Source organism: Gymnoscopelus braueri (assembly GCF_963280865.1).
Source record: "Gymnoscopelus braueri genome assembly, chromosome: 8".
Taxonomy (NCBI): domain Eukaryota; kingdom Metazoa; phylum Chordata; class Actinopteri; order Myctophiformes; family Myctophidae; genus Gymnoscopelus; species Gymnoscopelus braueri.
The window spans coordinates 39,693,057-39,704,901 of NC_137609.1; the positions used below are offsets into that span (position 1 = coordinate 39,693,057).

Below are 11,845 nucleotides of genomic sequence, written 5' to 3' on the forward strand. Positions count from 1 at the left end.
GGCGCGAAGCCGTGGATCTGCTACTTTCACCATTTTTGAATTTGAATCCTGAAAAGAAACCGTTTTGGACGATATGAGGTTTCCACCCGACAAGAGACGATATTATAACCACATGAACACCAACCTCCATATTCTGTCATAATAGGTGAATATTCTGCCAAAATAGGCAAACATAAAAAAATAAATTGAAGATCTACAAGCTCACAAGGCGTCAAAGGAAGGGACCAAGTGTTGACCACTGGGGGAATCCCAGAGGTCAACATTCAAAAAATATGTTTTGCACAAAGCGGCCTCCTGGTGGCGCTATAACAGGCCTATGTAAAAAATGAGGGGCAGAGGTCCTGCTCTGGCATCCAGGGAGTATGTGTGCACAGTTTGGCTGCGATCAAGCCAACGGTGCCGGAGATTAGCTGTACACAAAATGACAGAATGACACACGGACGGACGGACGGACGGACGGACGGACGGACGGACACACACACGGACGGACGGACAGGGGGTAAAACATACTCTCTTGCCATGCCTTTCGGCCTGGCGGAGACAAAAATGTTTTATGGTCATGATTCACCAGGACCCTGGATGGCTTGATTCTAGGCTTAAATGAATTGATATAAATATTTTTGGAAATGTCAATGGGAAAAATGCGTTGAGTATTTTGAAGTGGAACCAGAAAATGGCTGCCACTGCTATGCCCTATAGGAATGAGACAACAACGAAAAAATATCCATGACTTCAAGTGTCCATGGGGTGACTAATCCATAGAAAAGAGAAAATTACACTCGAATACCTGTCAGCCAATCATATTTTCATTAGAATACCTCTTACCCAATCACATTGGCATTAGAATTTCTGTCAACCAGTCACAATGTGACGTCAGAAGAACTAACTGTGGTATAATTGTCATTATTCCAGAGCCTCCCAGTGCTCCCAGTGTCAGACAGAGGAATGGCAGCCTGACGTGTCACAGCTCTGGATATCCCTTACCCACAATCCTCTGGTACATCTGCCCCGGGGTCACAGACACGTATGTCCAATCACCATATAATATTGTGTTATGTTATGTTATGCAATGCAAGGGATAATGTACCCTTTGCCTGTCTTTGTTGATAAATAACCCACGACAGGATGATTAAACACCAAGGCAATAGCCGTGGTGTGAGGGGGGTTGTTTATAAACAACAACCGGCAAAGGGTACATTATCCTGCTTATTACACGGCTACTTAATAAATAAATCAATAGGGTAGGGGTAGTTAATACCCTCACAAATGGTCGCTATACCGCCTCCCCATGACAGCCGGGGCGCCTGATGGAGGGGAAGGGAACTGGTTGGAATAACGTGTTCCTTCCACGCGCTACGTCCTACCGGGGAAACTCCCCCCTACCCTGTCAGGTGACAAGAAGGTCAGTTGGCTCTCATGCATTGAAGGAGGCATGAGCTTGGCCCTGGGCTCCCTAGGCTGGTGGGGGGAGTGTAGCACCCAGGATCACTTACATAATTGGCACCGGGTGAAAAAGGGTTACAAAATCGTGGGATAATGTTTTTTTAAATGAAATAAAATTAAAAAATCTATAAATTGACCCGAAAGTAACTACAAAACAAAGTATTTCATTGCTTACGGTAATGAAAGTATTCCATAAGTGTTGCACTGGCCGTCCGTCCAGTGCAACGCGGTCGCCTCGGAAAACAAGGAAGTGTTGATCAAATAGAATACATTTTTGGTTACTGCATAGTCTATTTCTCTCTTCAAATGTTTTCAAAAACATTCTTGAGAGCAACGTTTAGTTGTAAATGATATTGTGTGTTTGTTTACATGGCTGTCATGTTGGATACAGCATAGAATTCAAGTAGTGCAGCAGGTGCTCTGAGCCTTTGATTAGACAGTGGTCTGTTATTGAGCTCATCGGTCATTATGCAGAAATAACACACCGCTGAATTCAGCGATTGACCAATCAGAATCAAGCATTCAACCAAGCCCTGTATTATGTTATGTTATGTTATGTTATGTTATGTTATGTTATGTTATGTTATGTTATGTTATGTTATGTTATGTTATGTTATGTTATGTTATGTTATGTTATGTTATGTTATGTTATGTTACAGTGGTTACCTGCTGACCTATACGCCCCAGTCTCTGAAAGGTACCTACCAGGACTCAGCTCACCCTAGGTTGTGAAAGGTTGGGGGTGTGGCTATGGCTTGGAGGTGTGTTTTGGGCTGCAATACAGTAGGTGGACAGTAGGTGGCATAAGAGAGCTAAAATGTTTGCAGAGGAAAGAAATTACTCTAGATTACATTACATTAAGGTATATGTCTATTTATGAATTGATTAATTTAAGTAAATACATTGATACATTAATGTAATTCACAATCCTTAAATCTTATAATTTAAATGCCTGCTCATCTGCCATCTCTGTCCCAAAAATAATCTGTGGGCTAATAATAATAATAATAATAATAATAATAATAATACAAAATCTAGATTATTTAATTGTTCAATTATTTTATTTTTTTAAGTAACTAAAAAGTAATATGTAATATTAATCTATTGCAGAATGTCCCGTTTTTTACCACAATATAAAAATACTCTGTTACAAGTAAAAGGCCTGTGTTAAAAATATTACTGAGTAAAACTAGGCTACAAAGCCAATACAAAGTATTGGCATCAAACTATGTGCTTAGTTCGTTTTCAAATAATTGTAGTGGAGTAAAATAACTTACTTTACACCACATCTAGTTAGTATTATTAAAGATAGATTGTAACATCTACAAAGTACATCTCGTGCGCGCTGACAGACAGACAGACAAACAGACAGACAGACAAACGTTGTATATATACTAGGCCTATTGTTATTATTCATCCCGAATCAACTGCTGTGTTGTAATTACTTCTGTCCTCTGTGACTCAGACAGTCAAGTTAGTATGGTGGTTACAGCTGATGCCCTGTCATTTTACGGCCCGGGTTTGAATCCCAGGCAATGAGCTTGAAAGTCAGCTTTTTGTTTTTGAAAGCTAGAAACTCGAACTTTGATCAGTGATTTTATTATTAAACATGTACTACATAGCCTACTGTTGTTTGATTATTCATTATTTAGTCACATGGGAAGCCTAAAAATACACATGAGGACTCATACAGGGGGAAAAACATTTACTTGTTCCGTTTGTACCAAAGGTTTTGGTGAAACAAGTAATCTAAAAAGACACATGAGGACTCATACAGGGGAAAATACAGTTACTTGTTCTAGACTAAAATGTTAGATAATAGCGTTGCATCGCGACTCGTTGTGAGCTTGTAGATTGTTTTTTTTCTTTTGCCTATTTAATAGCCGTGCTGAAATTGCATCTGAACAAATAGCCTGGCTTGATAGAACTCCCCCTCCCCCGCTCAAAGAAAGAGACACACGCCACACGGTGTAAGTGCACACACAGAAAGCACAGAAAGCTGGAAATTACTCAAGTAGGCCTACAGTACTTGAGTAAATTTACTTAGTTACTTTACACGGTGAAACCCCAAGCGTCCCTAACTTCTTTAATCAGAAGCTTAGCTTGAAGGTGCAATGAAATTTTTTTTTTGAGGGTGCAGTTAAAACTAAGAATAAAATAAGTGGTCATATAAAATGTGCATTTGGCAATGCCATTGAATTGTTGATTGTTTACTTATTATATTTATATCCATAATAATTAATTAATTTATCCCTGTTCAGTAGCATTCGAGTTGACACGGTGAAACACTATACCACTTTACACACACAATCACATCTACTACGCACAAAAGATGCAAATGATCCCTACCCCCAAACTGTAACAATGACACATGACACTCCACGGTCTAAGCCAGGTGTGAATAGACTACTGTAACCTGAGAGAAAAGGAAGCTCTCATGTAGGCTAGAAACTAGTTTCCCTGCCCCCAAAAGCGGATCGGCTATTTTCCCATTTCACAAGTTTTCACAAGGTTAAAAAAAAATAGCAGATCTGGGCTAGCGAGTGCTTGTGTTTACAGTACGTTGTAAGACCGCGTGGCTCATTTGCGTACTCGGAGAGAGAGAGAGAGAGAGAGAGAGAGGAGCTGTGTGATCAACAAACACAACATATCTTCAAGCTGCAATGCTCATGGGAGAGACACATTGTTAGCTTGTAGATCTTGTTATGACCTGATGAGATCCTCCACCCCACCCCCCTTCCCCACCTCGCCCTCCTGCAGACCCCCCAGACACACTAACAACACGAGAGTGGCTCGTTTCCGAGGTTCCCGAAAGCAGATCTTCTGTTTTGATATGGGGGGGGGGGGGATTCGACCAACCCCATGGCGACGCATTGTGAGCTTGTAGATCGGCTATTTTCAAATGAATGAGAAAATAAATATATATATTCAAAATGTACTTGAGTAATGGGACATTCTGAGAGAGAGAGAGAGAGAGAGAGAGAGAGAGAGAGAGAGAGAGAGAGAGATCACTACCAGGGGGGGTCCTTGGGAGTGTTCCAGGGGGTCCCCAGCAGCTTAACTTGGCAGCAGCCTCCTGTACTACTGGCTACTGTACATAAGTAAAGATTTTAGTTTTTTTTTTTTGTATTTCCAATTTCCAATAGCTGTGCTTCGCTGTGCTTTTCAAATGTATAAAATATATAAAACATCTTTTGAAAGTAGCAGATCTACAAGCTCACAATGCCTCCCCAAATGTAGCCTACTTTCTGTGCTGGACCCCCGGCAGTAACTCTGAGGACCCTCGGGTCTCGGACCTCCTGTCGAAGACCCCTGATTTAAGTCTCTCTCTCTCTCTCTCTCTCTCTCTCTCTCTCTCTCTCTCTCTCTCTCTCTCTCTCTCATATGCAGAATGTCAAGTTTCAGAAAATATATAAATAAATATTTATTATTATTATTATACGTTTGTACTTTGTGCTTTTTGCGGGGCTTTGGAATAGCGGCGCTGGCGTTGCATATAAGACAAACACACTTGGAATGGGGGGGAAAAAGTCTTCCTCCCATTCTGTATGGAAGTGGTAGGTTTTCGGGTTATTTTTTGTCATGCACATTTTTTATAACTTTGTAATACTACTGACGTTTGTGCGCAATGCAACACTTGAAAACAAAGCATTGTATTGGGGGGTTTGCCTGCTAAAGCCGTGAATGGAGCTGACCGGCCCTTCTTGATGTTAACCTAAAAAATCTCCCTTTTAAGAACATTTTATCAACGACACCCAATCAGTCTGGGCTACACAAATCCCCAGTCTTATCTATAGGCAATACTACAGTAGCCTGTGCTGAAAATAGCCCATCTGCAAACATTATTGGGGGAAGGGAAGGGCTTTCTTTGAGGGGGGGGGGTTCTATCAATGTATTTGTTCAGATGCAAATTCAGCCCGGCCGATTTTGAGATTTTAAGTAGGCCTACATTTTCATGTGCATGCATGGTTTATACAGGTAGCCTACATGGGTTAGAGGGATGGGCAGAAACCGTGTATTTCCACATTCAACTGTTTATGGGTTTTTCTTTCAATGATCCAGGCGGTCTGAGGTGTGAATATAGGTCCGCCTGCTTGTGGTGGCTTGTGTGTCACAGATGCGCTGCGCAGTGTTTGACAACATTAGTTGCTTGTTACTTTGTAGATTTTGATTATTATTACAAAACATACATTAACCACTTCAGCCTTATAGCTATTTAAAAATAGCAGAACTAAGCTCACAAGCTTGTAGATCTGCTATTTTCCATGTGAAACGGGACATTCTGCATAACGAGTACTTTACTTTTTAATTTAGTACGTTTTGATACCAATACTTTTGATCGAGAAAGAGAGAGAGAGATAATCAATAGCAATCTCACAAGCTCACAACTTTCGATAGCTGTACAACACGTCTCTCTCTCCTCAATCTAGCTCGATCTCACCCCACGTCTCTCTCTCTCTCTCTCTCCTCTCTCTCTCTCTCTCTCTCTCTCTCTCTCTCTCTCTCTCTACTCTCTCTCTCTCTCTCTCTCTCTCTCTCTCTCTCTCTCTGCGTTCTCTCTCTCTCGTTGTTGTGCCGTGCGCGCAGCTAGGTTTCAATTGTGTATATACTTCGTTTGGCGGGCGGTATTGCGCACCAAAAATAGGTCGCACGACTGACACAAATGAGATCCATAATCCATAAGTGCGTAGCGCCTCCCCAAACAAGACTTCATTCAGATTTCTCCGTAATTCACACAAGTATGTTTATAAATACCAAGTTGTGACAGTTAAGTTATATCTTCACCAGGCACCAGCAGATCAAAGAATACAATTCGAAACTCAAGAGACAGATTTTGGCTGAATTAACTCGCGGTGTAAAGTAACTAAGTACATTTACTCAAGTACTGTCGTCCTACTTAAGAACAATTTTGAGGTAATTTTACTTTACTGGAGTATTTCCAATTTTCAATACTTTTACTTCTACTCCACTACATCTCAGAGGCAAATATTGTACTATGCCGTGCTTGTAGATCGGCTATTTTTATATTTTTACTTATGTACAGTACTTCAGTAAATGTAATTTGTTACTCTACACCACTGTAAAATGTTTGAAAATACACTGTTTAAATCACTAATTACGGTTCGAGTTACGATCATGCTCCTTGACACACACACACACACACACACACACACACAGACGGATGCAATGCGCAGTGTTTGAAAACTAGTTAGGCTACTAGTTACTTTGCAGATTTTTATTATTATTACAAAACATACATTAACCACTTCAGCCTTTGCAGAACTAAGCTACATGTTGTAAGCTTGTAGATCTGCTATTTTCAATTTTAACATAACATGTGAAACTGGACTTTCTTTATAATGAGTACTTTAACTTTTTTTAATTTTGATACCAAGCGCCACCTGGTGGCTGAACGGCCACACTAAACGTTCTAATCCTTGCAATGGGAGGCGCTAAGATTCTGTGGGCGTCAACTTTTAAAGGTATGTTTAGGTACCTCTGAGGTCCAATAGGCGGCAATAGGCGGCCGTTTGAAGATCGCGCATGAACGAACAGGTAACCACTGTATGTTATGTTATGTTATGTTATGTTATGTTATGTTATGTTATGTTATGTTATGTTATGTTATGTTATGTTATGTTTTCCCAAATGACAGGTGTGGCGATGACTCCACCTACCAGCTTCCAGCCACTAATCAGACCAATGAGACGGAGGACGAGGTACAGACACAACTGTTCCTGCCGGCGACTAATGATAATGTCACAGTAGAGTGTGTGGCCTTCAGCCATGCTGGGACGGCTCGTGACGTTTATCGGATCGTGACGCATCACATACGTAGTATGTATCACAGCAACGCACAGAAGTACATTTTCAGTGTGTTTTATTTAGAGCCCGGCCGATATATCATATTGGACGATATATCAGCCATAATTGTTTTGACGATATCGGCATCGGCAATTGTGCAGTCCCGAATTTTGCCTTTTTTTTTTACTTTCCAAAATAGCCCAGTTACAAGCTCACAACATGTTCCGATGCAACGTTTTGTGAGCTTGTAGATCTGTTATTTTTGAAAGGGCCTAAGTGGTTACAAGTTTAAAATATCATATACTTAAGATTTGTGATTATTTTTACTCATTTGTTTGTTTGTAAGTGATTCAAATCGAATCAAAGTTTTTCCGATATAAAGATCGGCATCGGACCCAAACATCTGCCATTGGTCGGGCTCTAGTTTCATTGAAGTCTTTGTAAAAGAATACCAACAGTAATGTTGTTGTTGTTGTTGTTGTGGTATCAGGGGCGGATTTTAGAAGTTATGGGCTCCAAGCAAAGCTCAGGTTCTTTTTTTTTTTTTTTTTTTCCAATTTTTGCCCTCAAAACATTAAGTCGGGTGTTTTTGCGCAATTTCACGTTGTAATGTAATTTCATGAGATTATAATATATTTAAAGCGAACATTAACCCTGCATCCGGTTCCATGCAAGTGCCTAGTCTGCCTAGTGCAAATATCCGCCCCTGTGTGGTATATAGGTGTTCTTAACAGTAATATTATTGTTGTTGTGGTGGTGGTATATAGGTGTTCATTCAGTCACCACACAAGCTGATGGAAACTTCTCTCAAACTGTGATTGGAGTGTCCAGCATGGCAGCTGTCCTATTCCTTCTCCTATTGGTTGCTGTTTATAAGTACACACAGGTATGTTGGTCTGCTTTTAGTCAGTAGTTGATATCTTTTTTATCTGCAATAAAAGCAGGTAGTAGCCTATATGCCACTCTGTCGTTGGTTGAGGTTGGGCCAATAATTTAAAGTGCTGCCACAATACAAAACCATTGGATATCCCCTGGTGTTGTGACCAGTGGTGTAAAGTAACTAAGTACATTTACTCAAGTACTGTACTTTCTCTCTCTCTCTCTCTCTCTCTCTCTCTCTCTCTCTCTCTCTCTCTCTCTCTCTCTCTCTCTCTCTCTCTCTCTCTCTCTCTCCCCCTCCCCCTCCCTCCCTCCTTGCAGAAGCCCAGGTATGAGGTCCGTTGGAAGATCATTGAGAGCAGCCATGGTAACAACTACAGCTTCATTGACCCCACCCAGCTGCCGTACAACCAGAAGTGGGAGTTCCCACGAGACAGGCTGCGTTTGGGTAGGCGATTTCAACTGTCCAATAAAATGTAAAATCAAACTAATATGTTTAGATCGAATTTATGGACACAAAATATATATTAAATATATATATTTATCCCACATTTTGTCTTGATTCATCTTTTGGTCTTTTCTGTCTTTTTTCAGTATGTCTACTTGATTTTGAATAGAGCCCCTAGGCCGTAGCATATTACCCATTCAGACCGGAAACGCATCTGTGTCATTTTAAGATTTCTTTGTTTAATCAAAAATAGCAGATATAGAAGCTCATAGCGCAGCAGCGAGTGCCGCACTATGAGCTTGTAGATCTGCTATTTTAGAAAAATCGTGAAAATGTGTGCAAATCTTTGAATATATAATTTTTTAAAGCGAACATTTGTAAAATATTTTGTTCCAAAGATTTGAGTTTCATTCTTTTTTTACAATAAAACTATACATATTCAAAGATTTGAACATATTTCCACTTTTTTCCCCCTAAAAAATAGCAGATCTACAAGCTCATAGCATATGCTATTTTTCAATATCCAAAGAAATCTTAAAATGACACAGATGCGGTCTTAATGGGTATTATCTAAGTATTAGTGAAAATATGTTTCTCAGGTCCAAAATATATGTTTTCAAATTAATATTTTGGCCAATTGTTGTATATTCTGAAAGGTCAGACCAAAAGATTTTGCAGTATTTGATGGTCTACCCATCGCCATCTACACAGCCCTTGAAACTGACTGTGTGTGTGTGTGTGTGTGTGTGCGTGCGTGTGTGCGTGTGTGCGTGTGTGTGTGTGTGTGTGTGCGTGCGTGGTGTGTGTGTGTGTGTGTGTGTGCGCGCGCGCGCGCGCCAGGTGCTGTGCTGGGTGCGGGGGCGTTCGGTAAGGTGGTGGAGGCCACCGCTTACGGTCTGGGAAAAGAAGACAACACCCTCCGCGTGGCCGTCAAGATGCTCAAACGTCAGTGTCACACCTTTCATTCACATCCACCAATCTCTCTCTAGTACTTTGAAGTGGCTGGTATTTTGGCCTTACAGTGTAAATCTCTGCATGGGATATAACTTCCTCTCGTTACCTCTCATAGCATAATTGCCTATAAGTCATATTTTTAAGGTTTTCAGGAAAGAAGAAATGCAAAATTTACTTAAAGGAGTAGTTCACCCACAAAATGACTTATTTTCTATCAATGGCACACCCCATGAAGCCTTGAATTCATGGAGATTTTTTTGTTTTTGATGCATTCCTGAGCCAAAAAATTTATGACCGGGTGTATTTCCAGTAGGAGACTCAAAAAAAGAGACTCCTTTGAGGCTCCTACCAAATACATTAGCATTTTTCCGCCGGTAATCAAATTATTGTCTCAGGAATGCGACAATAACAAAACAATCCACATAAATTCAATTCTTCATGGGGTGTGTAATTGATAGAAAATACAGTAAGTACTTTTTTGGGTGAACTACTCCTTTAAGCAAAAAGTCATTTTTATCTGCCTTTATTCATATCTGCCCAACTCTACTCCCCTAACACTGCTGATTCATCCTGCCTTATTGGCTATGTTCTCAGACTATCAGAATGCACACTTTCTGCCTAAGTCATTGTGGAATGTAACAAGCATTCTGATAGGCTGAGGACATAGGCAATAAGACACAATGAAGCAGCAGTGTTAGTAGGAGAGAGGAGTAAAGTTAGGCAGAAATGTTAATTTGGCCAAAACATTACTTAGGCAATTATGCTCTGAGGTTTTAGACTCCAGATGCTATTTATGATGATATCCTTTGTTTGGTGCGTGTGTGCAGCCAGTGCCCATTCAGAGGAGCGGGAGGCCCTGATGTCGGAGCTGAAGATTCTGAGCCATCTGGGTTACCATGACTACATTGTCAACCTGCTGGGTGCCTGCACCCTGGGAGGTAGGGAGACATTTTGTGACTTTGGACTCTGATCGTAGTGTGTAGATGAATTCTGCCGTTCTGGTCAGTTCAAGCAAGAATCACCAGTGTGGAGGAACTGTGTGCGTCTGATCACTACGCAAATAATATATAAATAAAAGTATCAATACTGCAATGTAGAAATACTCTGTTACAAGTAAAAGTCCAGAATTCAAAATTGTAAGTATTGGCATCAAAATGTACTTAAAGTACCAAAAGTAACATACATTAGGCAGAATGTCCCATTTCAAAGATTTCATATGTATAAACATCTTTCGAAAATAGCTGAGAAAGCGTTGTGAGCTTGTAGATCTGCTATTTTCAAATAGCCAAAGTTTAAATAGGGCTGAAGTGGTTAATGCATGTTTTGTAATAAATACTAAAAATCTGCAAAGTAACTAGTAACTAAAGTTTTCAAATAATTGTAGTGGAATAAAAAGAACAATATTTGCCTCTGAGATGTAGTGGAGTAGAAGTAAAAGTATTGAAAATTGCACTTTAGCCTACTACAAAATTGTACTTAAGTACAGTAGGCTACTATGAGTACATGCACTTTGTTACTTTACACCACTGATGTTACCTTTATGTACCCCGACAGGCCCCATGCTGATGATAACAGAGTACTGTAGCCACGGCGACCTCCTCAACTTCCTGCGGGGGCATGCGCAGATGTTCCGGGCCGCCATTTCCAGTGTGTCAGTATTGGAGGAGGACCGCGAGTTGTACAAGAACATGGCCGCCAAGCAGGCACGAATCAGGACGTACGTTCACATTGAAAAAGTGCTTAAATGTTGTACTTAAGTAAAAGTATCAATACTGCAATGTAGGAATACTCCATTACAAGTAAAAGTCTGTAATTCAAAATCTACTTGAGTGAAAGTACAAAAGTATTGGCATCAAAATGTACTGAAAGTAGCAAAAGTAGAAAGTACTCATTATGCACAATGTCCCATTTCAAGTTTTCAAATGTATACAAATCTTTTGAAAATAGCAGATCTACAAGCTCACAACACGTCGCGTCGCATGTGAGCTTGTAGATCTGCTATTTTCAAATGACAAAAATGCATATAGGGCTGAAGTGGTTAATGTGTGTTTTGTAATAATAATCAAAATCTATAAGTAACTAGTAACTAAAGTTTTCAAATACCAAGTAGTGGAGTAAAAGTACAATATTTGGATCCGAGATGTAGTGGAGTAGAAGTAAAAGTATTGGAAATCGGTAAGTAAAGTACAAATATCTAAAAATCCTAACTCACATTCAAGGCAAAGTGTAGCTGTAGCAATATCACAAATGATGTGCTTTTTCAGCCATTCCTCACCCCCATCAGAGAGATTTAAAATAATTTTACCACCAACAACA

General features: G+C 40.2%; 1 protein-coding gene across 2 annotated transcripts in view; it reads left to right on the forward strand.

Moving 5' to 3' along the window:
• Window positions 1-11,845, forward strand: part of csf1rb (colony stimulating factor 1 receptor, b) — a 47,235-nt gene that overhangs the window by 27,149 nt on the left and 8,241 nt on the right. For both annotated transcript variants that reach the window (XM_080435006.1, XM_080435007.1), the window contains exons 8-14: window positions 913-1,024; window positions 7,100-7,281; window positions 8,016-8,134; window positions 8,449-8,575; window positions 9,416-9,520; window positions 10,357-10,467; window positions 11,084-11,246. In XM_080435006.1, coding sequence (XP_080291132.1) covers window positions 913-1,024; window positions 7,100-7,281; window positions 8,016-8,134; window positions 8,449-8,575; window positions 9,416-9,520; window positions 10,357-10,467; window positions 11,084-11,246 — 919 coding nt within the window. The remainder of the gene's footprint in view (window positions 1-912; window positions 1,025-7,099; window positions 7,282-8,015; window positions 8,135-8,448; window positions 8,576-9,415; window positions 9,521-10,356; window positions 10,468-11,083; window positions 11,247-11,845) is intronic.